The sequence below is a fragment of the Hemiscyllium ocellatum genome, chromosome 12, assembly GCF_020745735.1.
Source record: "Hemiscyllium ocellatum isolate sHemOce1 chromosome 12, sHemOce1.pat.X.cur, whole genome shotgun sequence".
NCBI classification, from domain to species: Eukaryota; Metazoa; Chordata; class Chondrichthyes; order Orectolobiformes; family Hemiscylliidae; genus Hemiscyllium; species Hemiscyllium ocellatum.
Window position 1 is genome coordinate 64,677,384 of NC_083412.1, and position 15,599 is coordinate 64,692,982.

General features: G+C 39.1%; 1 protein-coding gene and 1 long non-coding RNA gene across 4 annotated transcripts in view; one reads left to right on the forward strand and one right to left on the reverse strand.

The window, feature by feature from the left end:
• Nucleotides 1-3,880, reverse strand: part of LOC132820801 (POU domain, class 2, transcription factor 1-like) — a 180,433-nt gene extending 176,553 nt beyond the window's left edge. For both annotated transcript variants that reach the window (XM_060833113.1, XM_060833112.1), the window contains exon 1: nucleotides 3,834-3,880. In XM_060833113.1, coding sequence (XP_060689096.1) covers nucleotides 3,834-3,867 — 34 coding nt within the window. In that variant the 5' untranslated portion in view covers nucleotides 3,868-3,880. The remainder of the gene's footprint in view (nucleotides 1-3,833) is intronic.
• Nucleotides 3,881-4,008: 128 nt separating this feature from the next.
• Nucleotides 4,009-15,599, forward strand: part of LOC132820802 (uncharacterized) — a 45,410-nt gene continuing 33,819 nt past the window's right edge. Inside the window, exons 1-2 of one of the 2 annotated variants that reach the window (XR_009645244.1) lie at nucleotides 4,009-4,141; nucleotides 4,281-4,394. This is a non-coding gene — a long non-coding RNA (uncharacterized LOC132820802). Of the gene's footprint in view, nucleotides 4,395-15,599 lie in introns of both variants that reach the window. The other variant, XR_009645243.1, reaches the window with a different exon arrangement.

The following is a 15,599-nucleotide window of genomic DNA, read 5'->3' on the forward strand; positions in this document are numbered from 1 at the left end:
TTTGACAAATAATCTACTTTAGTCATTATAAGCTTCTACACTATCAAGCCAAATAGTACTTAGTTTAGATGTCATATATTTTAACATATGATAGTATTTCTGCCAAAAGCACACAAATGTAAAGATCCATACTGTTCTCAGACAAATTTATAGAAAAAAATGAAACTTAAAAGAACTAATTTTTGACTGCTTCAGCTCAAGGAATATTGAAACTAGGAGCTAAAACATTTGAAAGCATAAATACACATGTATACTGCATCTACCCAGAGATATTATTCATTTCCTAATATGTTGAGAATCACACTTTCTTAAGTATTAGTATTTATCACATGTATCAGGTGCTTTCATTTCAAAACATTTTTCTTACCTTTGAAATCATCCTTAAACTTGTGAAAATAGGGACAGTAACTCAATGAGTTCAAGTTAGAGAATGAAATCAAGTTACTGATTCAAGTCATGCAGATGTCAAAAGTAAGATTTAAATGAACTATGATGGACAGACTCTCTCTCGCCACCCATACAGCTTTATCAATTCTGATATTGAAGCTAGTAGGACTTGCACTTATGTCTAGGCAAAACAAAGTAAAACCCCACTGCCTTCATTTCTCCTTGCACCAATTTAGTTTTCTCTCCATTTTATCAATACTCATTGCTCTTCCAAACTTTCTTGCATTCCTTCCAAAAGCTCCCGACACACAGTTGTACACATTCATCATTTCTCAGAAAAATCAAATCTCACTATTGGTGACTCCAAGCTATACTGGCACTATACACTTTCATGTTGTAGCCTGAAGCTAAAGATAGATGATGGTAGAGGCTCCCAAGTTCTTCCATCACCAACAATCTTTCTGCTCGTATTGCGTACCATTGGCATTTGCCAAAAGCTTTTGCAGGTTGATATTCGATTGATTGTTGTCACATGTATCTTGATACATGTGACAAAGTGTTGCTTTGCTGATATACAGGCAGATCATACTATACAAAATGCATCAGGGTGGCAGAACAGACTGCAGAGTACAATTTCATAGCCGCAGAGAGACAGAAAGAGAATATTAAGAATAGCATTTAACCAGTTTGCTGTATTTTAAAATAGAACTTCCATGATCAAGTTTTAGAGTACATTTTTGTTTTTCCAAAAAAAATTCAAAGTACTTGTAAAACAGTTTATAGAAATATTTCAACTTGAATCTTACAAGTTTTGTAATAATATTGTCACATACTGTTCCATTCAATTCAATTTGAAACCAACTTAAAATTCATAAGTTGCACTCCATGTCAAACATACAGCCCAGAGGGTGAAAACAATTCAAAATGGAAATTATACTAAGTGAACAAGATGCAAAATCTTCCTTTATGTACCATTACATTCTGATATGCCTCAAAACATTATCAATATCCTTGTTTTTAAAATGTAAGTTTTTGTAAGGCACACAGCTCAACATTTCTACAGTTTCCAGCCCCTTTGACATTATGGCTGGAAAGCATTAGACAAAAATCTTTGTGCCTCTGCAGCGATTACCTCAAGCTTTAGTGTTTCCCTCAGCACAGAGTCTTGGACTTGACCAATATAACAATTGGTCAGGAATTGCCCAGCAATTCCTAACTGGACAGAGTTAGATTTTAAAGTTGGACCTACTAGCTCAAACACAGAAATGCTACCCACTGTGCCATAAACCTCCCCATGAAACTCACTAAACCGCCTATTATTTGATACACAAAACAGGACAACTGAAATGTTGATCCCCATGATTATACAACTGCTAAGATCCAAACTCAGCAAACATATCTAGTGTGGTGGTTAAAGTAATGGCTCAGCCACCAATAGTTCAAACAATATTACTTATGAAATGTAATTAAATAAAAACAGTAATTTGTGGAACCAGTCATGAGTAATATGAAACAATCATGAAATCCCACATTCAGGTCCTTTTGAGAAGGAATCATACCATATTAACCCTAACTATATGGATAACTCTCAAAACTTTTAAAAATGGCTCAGCAAGCTATTCGGTACATACGGAACAAAATGATAATCCAACACTTTCTCAGAATAATGCTGTTAAAAGTAACAGGTGATAAGTAAAGCCTGCCAGCATAATCCTCAATTACGTTTTTCTAATTTCAGGTTTTTTTATTGCCCTACTACCTTTTTCAATTTTAATCTGGTTTTGCACTTGGTGTCGACCTTCAAACAACAGTTCCACCAGAAAGACACATGTTAATGGTGGATTCAGTCTCAAAGATGGGGTTAAAAACAAAACAGAAAATTGTTCAACATAGTTGAATCAGGATGTTCTCCTAAGAGATACTCAAACAAACAGCGGACATGGACAGACAATGGCCCAACAATACCCACAGAAATATTTTTAAAAAGTTAGTTAAAAAAAAACTATTTTCTAACAACGTACCTACAAAGAACATTTGACATATTATTTTTAGTTTTACAGACTGGTCAGGAGTGTTATATTGCAATTAAACCCAGAAATACATTTTTGAAAAAAATTAAATATCATGATATAGTTTACAAAAGACATTCAGCTGCACAAAAATTTACTTAGGAAAATCTTTTTCCCCATCTGACAGTTTTTTTTGCTAAACAGGTCACATACCAGTTGTACCAGATATTAAAAATTAACACTTTTTTTAATATCACCTGTGGAGTTAAATGCAGTTAATACAAATGTGCACAAACACTGATTAGTAGTAACTTTATTACAGCTGTAAATGTGTCATAATTTAAAACATCATAACGCTGGTTAAAACATCAATGTATTTTTGTGAATTGTCTCAAGGCAAAAAAAATGTACACTTGCAAATGATGTGCCACTGAATAATTTCATCCTTACAATCGGAAGTGCACAATAATTAACACCAGTGAAATAATTTCAAGTAAATTATTTTACTAAATAAACAAAGCGTTAAAACAGCCTAGCGTATTCGGCAGTATATGTTGTTTATAAAATTAAACATCTATGAGTATATCAAAATAGAAAATTATAAATACGCCTTTGCAACTCCTTGGCATTCTATTTCAGTAAATGCGGATGTTACGTTATATAATCTGAATGCCAAGAGCGATTAAAAAAATAAAGCGAAACAAATCAGTCAAGGCCTAGATTGCTCATTAAAACCTCGGGGCAGATTTTAATAAGCATTCCTGCTTGCATTCTCCGTCATCTGAGCTCACTACAGCTCATGACTGGGGAAAGTAAGGATGATCATCCAACTCAATAATAAAAAAAATTACACACCAAACGCGCACGTCAAGTTATTAAATCTATTCACCTAAACATGAGGGGCGTTCCTACGATTTAAAAACAAACCCTCTTCAGCCTATATTACACATTCAGATTTTGATCCCGCTCAAACAAGACACAGATTTTTAATATGTTCACTTTTCTCAGCCGTTCCGCATTTGGCGGTCTCAACAAAACCCTTCGTAACATTTTCTATTATTTTATCCCCCTTGAATAAATCGGAGGTTAATATTTGATCCCAAATTAGCATAGAGCGTTTTTGCATCGATAAAAACAGTAGAAAATGTAAAACGCCGCGCCTTAGTTTGCATAATTTTTTTAGTCAAAATTATCCTCCCCCTGCCTTTCGCTTTCTCTTTATTTTGTTTTATTTTTTTCCCTTCCTCCTTTTTTTAAATAATAAAAAAAATTCCTCGGCGGAATGCGCTTCGTTGAAACGGCCGATCCGACTGTGTTTATACGAGAAAGAAATACATTAAAGTTTTCTTTTTTGCTGGCCCCGCAATCAAATACAGTAATAAGGCAAAATAAATTATGCTAAATGGAAATATGAATATGTAAAATTAGAGCCATTACCTGGCTTTTCATCTTTGGACGCTCCATCCGCCATTTTGAATATCAATTCACTTTACCCGGAATCCTCCGCGTGCGGGGGCCCCCGCGCTTCAATCAAAATATCATCAGCAATCCACAAACTATTTACAACTCACTAGCAAACGACACCGTTCGCACTCGCGTTTCTTAAAAAACATCATGCCCGATCGCATTGAAAACTTTATTTATTTATTTTTTTTCCCCCGAAAGGCGCGTCTTTGTCGCTGCCGCCGCTTCGGCCCCCTTCGGCGGAAATGAACGGAAATTAACGACCGGAATTTTTTTTAACGGTACATCTCCTCAGGTGTGCGGTTACAACGGGCGGGATGGATTTTTGTGCGGGTGGGTGCTGTCGATTGCTGGGACCGGTCCCAGCGTGATAAGCAGTCGTTTTAATTTTGCTTTTCTCTGTGTTTTCGGTTTGGGAAGCGGGTGTGTTCCGGAGATTGCCGAATGGATCTCTTTCTGCTTCCCCTCCCCCGCCATCCCCGCGGCCGAGCTGTGCCCCATGGATGCTCATCAACTACATTCATTCATCCTCTGGTATTGTATTCGACTGTTTATTAAAATGGTCGGTAATCGCTTTCCTCCTTGGCGCGTATGGAGACGGAAATGGACGGAAATTCACGAGTGGACGGGGGAGGGGGGTGTTTCTGTGTACAAATACATTTGGGAGCGGCGGCTCTTAGTAGATCTGAGAGGTTTGCAGTGCTTTTTAAGAATAAATTTACTTCTTTTGTTTTAAGAAAAAGGGTAACTCACTGCCCGTGTGAAGGCAGAAATCCTATTTTTTTTGTGAGGGTTGATAACTGTCAAAAGAAAATAAAATCACACCCCCAGTGAATCTAAACACTGATAAAGAAGGCTCGCAACTGCTTCATATTTTTGGACAATAGAAGATTGCAAACTGCGCATTTGGGACTTGATAGCTGACATTAAGACAGGGTCGAGAATTGTACCATTGAGTGACTCCTGTAATCCTAATTTTTGTGCCATTGCTGGTGGCTGTCAGTTTGGCAGTTTATATATGTAAATGAAGCTTTAATGAGATTTAAAATAATTCATACAGTTTCTATTTTCGGTGAGTTTAAGTAACTCGTCTATTTACCTTTGGAAGTATTTCCATAGCATTAAAAGCTAAGTTTGCAACTTCCCCGTGGCCTTTACAAATATACCTTCATCCCCAGTACGTTAAATCTTGAAAGCAATTAGCTAAAACCTTCGATTGTTTGTTGAGTAATGAAACCTGGTTATAAATGTTTGTAAAAGTACATATTATTTTAAGAGTTAGGAATTAATTATTATGAGAATGAATATTTCAGAATGTCACAGGTACCGCAGTCAGTTGCCAAATAACAGTGCATCAGTCCAGCCACGTGGAGAACTAAAAAATACGTTTAATGAAATGCAATCATTTTGAGTCAAAAGTGTGATTATTTCAAACTTGTGAGAACTAGAAACACAACCTCAACCCTAAACAAAGTGTTTACATCATTTGTGAATCTAATTATGGGTATACAGTCTCTTCTGGATCTTGTTTAAAGTGTCATCATATATCAGTGATTAACATTGTCACACCTGAGAAAGGTGATCATGGATTTAAGCCCCCTCCAAGCTTTGCACACAATATGGTTGATACTTCTGCTCAATACTGTGAAATTGCCAAATTGCCAAGACCTGCATTTATGTAGTGCTCTTCATCACTCCCAGACATTTCAAAGTGTTTTAAAGTTAAGTACTTTTCTGAAATTTGCGATTGTGATTTATAAAATGTGATAGCTCCCATAGACAGCATTGTAATATGACTTGATTTGTTTTGCTTTTTTTTTGCTGGTTAATGGATAAATATTGGCTAGGCCACTAGGAACAAACTCCCTGCTTTGCTTTGAAAAAATGTTAAAAATCACACATCACCAGGTTATATTCTACCAGGTTTATTTGGAAGTACAGTACTAGCTTTCAGAGCACTGCTCCTTCATCAGGTAACTAGTTCCAAATAAATCTGGTGTTGTGTGGTTTTTAACTTTGTCCACCCAGTCCAAGACCAGCACCTGCACATCTTGAAAAATGATGAGAGAGATTTTATGTCCATGTGAGGATAGATAGGACCTCAGTTTAATGTTTCATTTGGTTGACAGTATCTTCAATTGTGCAACACCTCATCAGTCCTATACTGCAGTGTCAGCTTTTATGATTTATGTATTCAGCTCCAAAGTGAGGGGGTATTGAATCCACAACTTCTTGACTAAGGGAAAAGAGTGCTACCAACTGAACCACAGTTGATACTTTGCTAAGCTGAGCCTTTACCTGCCCTGCAAGGAATATGGGAAAGATCCTAATACTAGTGCATCACTCAAAGCTTCATTAAAGCAAATTATCTGGCATTGTCTAAATGCTGTCCATGTGCAAATTTGCAGCTGGAATTCCCCTACATTGCTTAAAAGAGAATCGTGCATTTTCAAAAAAAAATTAATAATGGGAAATACTAACTTGTCACTCAGAAGGGCTGACAAGATTGAATGTAATTTATTAACATGGATAGATGGTTGGTTAAAGGGCAAGAAACAAGAAGGAGAAATAAAGATCATTTTTAGGTTGGTAGGCATTTTTTTCTTGGAGTGTTACAAGAATCAGTGCTGGGGTCTCAGCTATTTACAATCTGTATTAATGGCCTGGATGAAGGGAACAGGCATATGATCCAAATTTGTTAAGAAGACAAAGCTGTGTGGGAAATTAAGCAATGAAGATGATGCAAAGAGGTATCAATAGGATAAATGAGTGGGAAAGAAGTAGAAAAATGTGAAGCTTACTCCCTTTAGCAGGAAGAGCAGACCAATTAGGGACAAGCAGCAAATGCTTGCCTCTCCAGCAATGCGCACACTCCTTGAAAGAATAAAAATAGAATGCTTTGAAGCTATTAAATGCTAATGTTCAGAAACTTTGAGTGCTCTTGAAGAAGGCATGCAGAAATTTAAATTCAAACCTAGAAAGCAAATTATATTGTTCTTAATTGAAAAGGTGCTGGAAAGCAAGAGTACTGTACAGTTCGGAAGAGTATGGTGCTGGAAAAGCGCAGCCGGTCAGGCCGCATCCAGGGAGCAGAAGAGTCGACGTTTCGAGCATAAGCTCTTCATCAGGGATGCTCAAAACGTCGACTCTTCTGCTTCTCGGATGCTGCCTGACCAGTTGTGCTTTTCCAGCACCACACTCTTCACCTCTGCTTTCTAGCATCTGCAGTCCTCACTTTTTCCTATTGTACGGTGTGATCTTACATCTACGGAAGGATATACTTGGCTAAGCAGGGGTACTGAAAAGGTGAGCAAGGTTCATTCCTGGGTTGAGAGTATTATCCAATAAGGATAGCTTGAAAAAAATAGTCCTACAATGTTTTGAATTTAGAATATATGACATTACCTGGGGTGGCATGGTGGCTCAGTGGTTAGCACTGCTGTCTCGCAGCACCACGACCCTGGGTTCAATTCCAGCCTCAGTCTTTGTGGAGGTTGCATATTCTCCCTGTGTCTGTATGGGTCCCCTCTGGGTGCTCCGGTTTCCTCCCTGTGGAGGAATGGGCAGGTTAGGTGGATTGGCCATGCTAAATTGCCCATAGTGTCTGGGAATGTGTAGGTTAGGTGGATTAGACAGGGATAGGGTAGAAGGTGAGTCTGGAAATGCAGGGATAGGGTAGAAGGTGAGTCTGGGTGGGACGCTCTTCAGAGAATCGGTGTGGACTTGCTGGGCCGAGTAGCCTATTGGGACAGTATAGTGGCTCAATAGTTAGTGCTACTGCCTCACAGCACCAGGGTCCCAGGTTTGATTCCAACCTCGGACGATTGTCTGCATGGAGTTTGCACATTCTCTCTGTATCTGCGGGAGTTTCCACCCACAGTCTAAAGATGTGCAGGCCAGGTGAATTGACAATGCTAAATTGCCCATAGTGTTAGGTGCATTAGTCAGAGGGGGAAAAGGGGTTTGGGTGTGTTACTGCTCAGCGGGTCGGTGTGGACTTGTTGGACCGAAGGGCCTGTTTCCACATTGTAGGGAATCAAATCTAATCAAACCTCATTGAAACATTGAGAGGTTTAAAAAAGTAAATTCTGAGACAAAGAAGAGTATTGAACTCAAAATGTTAAGTATGCTTTCTCTCCACGGATGCTGCCAGACCTATTGAGTTTCTCCAGCAGTTTCTGATTTTCATTCAGATTTCTAGCATCTGCAGATCTTTGCTTTAGATTAGATGCTGAGAGGGTACTTTAGCTGTTTGGGTGGCAGAGTCTCAGGATATGGGGATTGCTATTTTGAACTGAGATAACAAGAATCTGCTTCACTCAAAGAATAGAACTCCCAGAAGGTTGTAGGTATATTCAAGGCCAATTAACAGAGTTTTGGTCTCCAAGAAAATCAAGACGTATGTGGATCAGGTGAAAAACTAGTCAAAATGTAGAGTTGAGTTTGAGGATCAGCCATGATTTTAGTAAATACCACAGTAGGTTCAAGAGGCTATATGGCCTTCTCCAGATCATGTTTGTCAAGTTTACACACTCTTAACACAGTGACTACACTTAAACAGTACTTACTTGGCTGCAAAGCACTTTGAAACATGTTTTGTTCCCGTGCCACATTTGACACAGACAACTACATTATCTTATCACAAAGTTAGTCCTGCATTGTATAGCTGAGCAAGATAGTCATTGTATGGTTCCTCTGTTTCCCATTTGATTGTAGTCAGAGTATCTCCTGCAATGGTTTTTCTTTCCAAATGTACTATTAACTTGGCCTCCACTTATAAACTATGTACTGCAATTGGTGATATCATCTCAAGACACAGTCCTGGATTTCTATCATCCTGAGACAACTCAGAAGACTTAAAAATGGCTGACGAGACCCCTTCCTTCCAGTTTCAGAAAACCCACCTCCACTTCTGGCAGATCCCATTCTTTCTAATGAAAACGGAAAAGGTGGTGGAAAATCTAAACTCAACAGATTTTTTTTGGCTGAGTAGAAACAAACTCAATTATCATTGCTTCAATAGCCTTTATGAAGAGTGGATATAAGATCTGTTTTTGTGTCCAGAAGACTTGAAAGCAAAAGTAGGCCATTCAGCCCATCAAGTCTGCTCTATCATTCAATGAGATCATGGCTGACCTGATAATTCTCAACTCCGCTTTCCTGTCTTTTCCCCATAATTCTTGATTCCCTTGCTAATGAAAAATCTGTCTTAACCGGCCTTAACAACCCGCTGTGGTACAGAATTCCACAGATTCACAATTCTCTGAGAGAAGAACTTTCTGTCATCTCTATCATAAATGCGTGACCCTTGTTCTGAGATCTTGTGTTCTGGTCTGAGATTCTCCTACAAGGGGAAAAAGTCCTTTGGCATCTACCCTGTGAAGTGTCTAAGCGTGTTTTGATAAGGTCGCTTCTCATTATTTTACATTCCATGAATATTGGCCCAATCTACTCAACTTCTCCTCAGAAGACAGTCCCTCCAAAACCTGGTATCTGCCTAGTGAACCTATCTGGATTGCCTTCAATGCCAGTACATCTTTTCTTAGATAAGGGATCCAACACTGTTCACAGTATTCCAGCTGAAATCTGACTAGTGTGTTATTTAGTTTTAGTAAAACTTCCCTACTTTTATGTTCCATTCCCTTTGAAATAAAGTTCAATATTCCATTGCCTTCCCTATTACCTGCTGAATTTGGATGCTAGCTTTTCATGATTTTCGGACAAGGACTCTCAAATCCCTCGGTTCTGTATCTTTCTGCAGTATTTCTCCAGTTAAATAATATTCAGCATAGAGTCATGCAGCACAGGAACAGACGCTTCGGTTCCACAATTCCATGCTGAGCACAATGCCAAACTAAACTATTCCCACCTGCCTGCTCCTCGCACATATCTCTCCAAATCTTTCCTGTTCATGTACTTATCCAAATGTCTTTTAAACATTGTAATTGTACCCACATTCACCACTTCCTCAGGCAGTTCATTCCACATGTGAACCACTCTAAATGAAAAATTTACCTCTCATGTCTGTTTTTTTAAATCTTTCTCCTCTCACCTTAAAAATGTGCCCCATGGTCTTGAAATTCCCAATTCCAGGGAAAAGACAACTATCATTAACTCTATTGATACCACTCATTATTTTATAAACTTCTATCAGGTTGCCTCTCAACCTCCCACACTCCAGTGAAAAATGTCCCAGCCTATCCAGCCTTTCTTTATAACTCAAGCCTTCCATACCCAGCAACATCCTGTTAAATCTCTTCTGATCTCTCTCCAGCTTAATAATATCCTTCCTGTAACCGGGTGATCAGAAAAGGACACAGTATTCCAGAAAAGGTCTCACCAATGTCCTGTACGACTTCCCAACTCCTATATTCAAAGGACTGAGCAATGAAGGCAAGCATGCCAAATGCCTTTTAAAATGTGAAATGTACTATCTGTTCATTCTGCCAAAAGAAAACCATGAAAAGAATGTGGATTAAGTATTACTTGCCTCATCAAAATAATATATCAAAGTTAGCAAAAGTGGAAATTATTCCAAGTCAAGGCATCCTCACTTGAAACAGCGTGCAGTATTCCGAAATTGACAGAATGAGGTGGTGTTACTGCAAAATTAATCTTTTGGCATTAACATGGAAACATTTCTTTTCTATCAAATTCAACTTTTTTTTGTTAAAAACGATATGAAAACATTGCTGGGGAACAGAATTTATTTTTCATATTCTTATCAGCTACAAATTGGCAAAACAAGCAAGATCCTCTTTTCTAATTAGTTGTTAAAAAAATTCCAGTTCTGGACAATTAGGATATATTTCCACTTTGGATAATCAGTATTAGTATTCAATAAATGCATAGCCCATCCTCAATGAAAGCTCCTTCTACTTTATACAAACAATGAGTCTGAACACAATTGGATGAGAGCACCCTCTAGTGTGAACTTTTTACCTTCTAAGCCTTGTGGAGTTCTGATTGAAACTGCCAAAATACATTACAGTAACATCTTTTCAGTGGTACATCCTGGTAGAAGCTGAATTGGCCTGATTAACGGATCACTCTGCTTAATGGCAGTCGCAGCTGACTGTGCTGTTTGCAACTCCCAGTCCACTGGCATTGCAACCATCGTTGAGGCTCAGCTCTATTTGTAATTCAATAAAATAACTAAACCTCCCAACAAACTGTTTAGAAACCTACAAGAATGTTGGCTGGAGAATACAGTTATTTAGTCAGTTATTAATATACATACTTGGTGTCCACATATAAATCTAAGGAACATGTAAATTCCCAAACTCAAAGTCTCCCTTGAGACTCCATACCCTACAATTTTAGCTGTCTGACAAATAGTCCCTCTCTGTCATTCCATCCTGCACAGAGGGGTTTCTTGTACATGCAGCTGTTGCACATTTTTCATTTCCTCACTCTTATCAACTGCCCTGAGGTGAGGGGGGCCTTCACTGAAGTCTATCTACACAGGAGTCCTCCCATTTACAGATTGAAATGTGATGCTGGGAACTTCAGCAGGAGGTCATAATTCATCATCCACTTGATGTTTCCAGCTGAAACTGCTTCACCACTGTCTTTATTTTCTATGTGGTGGGCACCCCCATCATTTTGATGGGAATGCATATGGGACCTCTTCTTCCTGTTAGTTGTTTATTTGTCTACCACCATTCATAACTTGGTGTGGCAGGACTGCAGAGCTAATCCAGACAGAGGGTGGTGCATGTATGGAACAAGCTGCTAGATGAAGTGGGGGAGGCAGGTACAGTTACAACATGTAAAAGGCATTTGGATGGGTACATGAATAGGAAAGGTTTAGAGGGAAATGGACCAAATACTGGTAAATGGGACTAGGTCAGGTTAGGTTATGTGATCGACACAAATGAGTTGGATTGAAGGGTCTGTTTCCGTGCTACATAACTCAACGACTGATGTTAGGATTTTGAAGCCTGTCTTTTCTGTGCTCTTTCCACTGTTTGGCATGCAAGTAGTCCTGTGCTTTAGCTTTAATGTGACTTAATTGGTCATATCCATTTTGAAAAGAGTATAAAACTAAAGAAGTCGTCTTGTGGTGTAGTGGTGGCCTCCCTGCCATTCAAGTCCTGCTTCAGGATTTGATCATGACAGAGAGAGTGTCAAAACACAACCAAACAAATTGATTATTAATATGGAAATCCTTCTGATACACCCATGGCAGGAAAGGGAGGGGAGAGGAAGGGGGAGGGGGCGAGGGGAGGCAAGGCCAGACTTGCCAGTTACCCAGAACCATGTGGTAGCTACAGCACAACAGCCTTCCCATGTTAAAAGACTATAGACGCACACACACACCCCATCAGAAAGTCAGAGAAACCAAGTCCATATCAAGAGGAAAAAGCTGTTGAAAACAAGGTTAGTTACTATGAATAAAATGCCTCTTTGCAATGTTGCTAATTTGAATCGCAAATAAATAAGGTTAATCCCTAAATGAGATGAGGAGGCCCTTGTAAAATAATGTAACTTTGTGTCTGTTGTAATAACAAGGTCCAAGGTGACCAATTGTTTTCTATTTGTGGTGGTTGTCTCATAGCCCTGGATTGATAAGCTGCTGCGGTACATTTTGATCCACATTGTGCGTTCTCCACTTCTATGCAAATGTAGTCTTGTACTCTGCCTGTGGCTACCACTTTGACAGTATCATCCCTCCACAACCCCCAACCCGTCGCCTGCTTTGACAGCTGACAGGATCATGGTCGCACTTTAGCAGGAATCTGCTGTGACTTTCTGGTCAGGTGGTATGAAGAATGAGACCCTCTAGTATAATTGAAAAAAAATGTCTTTGTGGGACTGGAGAGAAAAACTATTCACCTCAGCCGATCAAACAAAAAAGGAAATACTCTACACTAGATTTCCCCTCACCTTTGCTTCTTTCCCATTTGTTCTTCTCGGAACCCTTCCTATAAACTTACCTGACCGTTCCTTGATGCTAGCTTCAAGCTGTCTAGACATCCTGCCCTTCCACTCATTTCAGTTGATGAGGCTAAAATTTCCAGGCTTCACCTCCCTCCCCCCAACTTCACATAAAGATCAGAATTTTTTTTTAATGAAGGAATTCATGATTTCTCATGCTTATTTGCACAGAAGAAAATCTTCCCACATTTTCACAATTTAACTAACTTTCTGTGATGTTCTTGGGTCCATACTTTATTCCAGTTATTGGCTTGTAATTTTCCTGAGGCCATTACTTTCTATTAAGACCAATGCAACTGAAATCACAACCACCAATGGCAGAACAAATAAAATCTGAGATTATGGAAAAGCCAAAGTAAGCTAAATGCAAAGATCTCAAAAAGATATGGGGATAGAGGACAACAAGGAGAAAAGGAATAATGAGGCCAATGTGGAATTTGAAATCAAGGCTGAGAATTTTAAAATCACGGTATTACTTGACGAAGACTCAATGTATATCATTGAGTATAGGACTTGGTACAAGCAGAGTTTTAGATAACTTCACATTTATTCAGCGGAATATGAGAGACCAATCGACAATGCTTTGGAACAATCAAGTCAAGAGGTAACAGATGTACAAATGAGCAACAGATATATTGAAAGGTTGCATAATGCTGGTGGATTTTGGAATTTGGTGGTTTATATTGAAAGGTTGCATAACGCTGGTGGATTTTGGAATTTGGTGTTTTTAGTGATTGTTCTCGTATCTGATTGGCAGCTCACCTCCAGCTCAAATATGCACTGAGATTGTGAATTGGCTGTTTAGTGTCAGACTGTTGCCATGAAAATGGGTGGAGTTGGTAGCAAATAGGGAATGGAGATTAGAATAAGGAATAAAGATAGTGGCTTCAGTCTTTCCAGTATTTAATTGGAGGAGATGTCTGCTCACCCCTTATTAGATGTCTGATAAGGAATTATGGAGAAGCTGAGAGAGGTGGTTGTGCTCAACATATACATGAAAACTAACACTGGGATGGATTTTACAGTCTCCCACTGGAGTATTTGAAGGCAGGGGCTGGTAAAATAAATCAGATATCCTATTCATCATATTCCCATTGATCATGACCATCATGTCACATATTATAATGGTGGGCAGAGAAGGCATCAAGCAGACTTCCAGCCCATTGATGGTTTTAAAGTGGCTAATTCATGTCCCGTTAATAGCCTTATTCCTCCTTTTCAGCTGCATTGTTAGTTACAGGGGAAGGTGGATATAAGGTGAGTAGTCTGCTAGCTTTCACTGCGAAGGCTCATGTCAGGCAGGAAGGATAGGAACCTTGTTTTGGACCCACTGAACGCACTCTGCAAAATAGTACTGCTTCCCTTTAAGTCTCTATTACCTCACCCCTCTTCTCAAGGAATGTCCAGGTTTACCTGAACCCTAGGATCCAAGAAACATTTTCTTCAGGAATGCTCATATCAGCTGTTCCACAATCCTGCTGATACTACAAAGCTCGATCGCATCATACTATTGTGAATCAGATGTGTCTGGGTCAGAAAGTTGACTGTGGACATTTTCAGTTGCAGTGACAAGGATTACCCACCTCTACGTGGTTAAAATCAATGACTGCAGCTGCTGGAAACCAGATTCTGGATCAGTGGTGCTGGAAGAGCACAGCAGTTCAGGCAGTATCCAACGAGCAGCGAAATCGACGTTTCGGGCAAGGCTTTTGCCCGAAACGTCGATTTCGCTGCTCGTTGGATGCTGCCTGAACTGCTGTGCTCTTCCAGCACCACTACCCACCTCTACAACAACCAGCACACTACTACACCACCCAGTCTCCACCCCTCCATCACCGTAAAGTCCACGTATGCGTGGGAGTGATAAGAAAAGCCATTGTAAGTGATATCCTGAGGCAATGAGAAGGTACATATGAATGGAACCAACTGAAATTAGGTTTACATGGCTGAATGATAGTGAAGAGATTTTACAGGAAGATGTTAGGGTCAACTGTGTCAAGGAATGCAAACAGATCAAGAAGAATGAGACAAGAGGGTTCATCTTTGACACAGTAATATAGGATGTCATGCAATTTTATAAGAGCTGTTTCAGTACTGTGACAAAGACCTGATTGGAGGGGTGCAGAGGTTTTCTGGGAAAAATGGGCACAGATTTGAGAGATGACAGCGCATTCAAAGACTTGGGAAGAATAAGAAGATTGGAGATGGGTTGTTGTTTATAAAGACAGTGAAATACAAATGAAATCAAGTCAAAAATCATAAGTGGAAGAAAGCATACAATGGATTTTAAAATCTTGCTTTTGTGAAATCTTGATTTTTTTTTCTAATTACATTTCCTGTGTAACTGACCTCGACTGTCCTCTTTCCTTCAGCAGCCTTAGATTGTTAACCTTGGCTATATAACAGATTCTCAATCACAGCATGCGCTGGACAGAAAATCAATTTTTGACCTCACGTTCTATTTGTCTGAACCCGATTTTCAAATGACCAATTTTGCTGTGCTAAAAGTGGAACCTGCCAGTATATGCACTATCGTTCTTTACAAATAAACATAACGCATATTGAGGTCCATACTAAATTTTTAAACTTTGAGCAAAATTCTAATTCCACAATGGAATGCTCCGTCACATAAACCAAGCAAATTCATTTCATTGTTATGACATGCTATAAAGATTCATTTATAGTTGTCTTGCTGTCGTTTGCATTGCAGTGATTTTACTGTAATTTATTACACCATTTTGCACTATATCCATTGGCATTTTGCTCATTTGGGATGACTCCGTTTTGGTTGAACCCCAG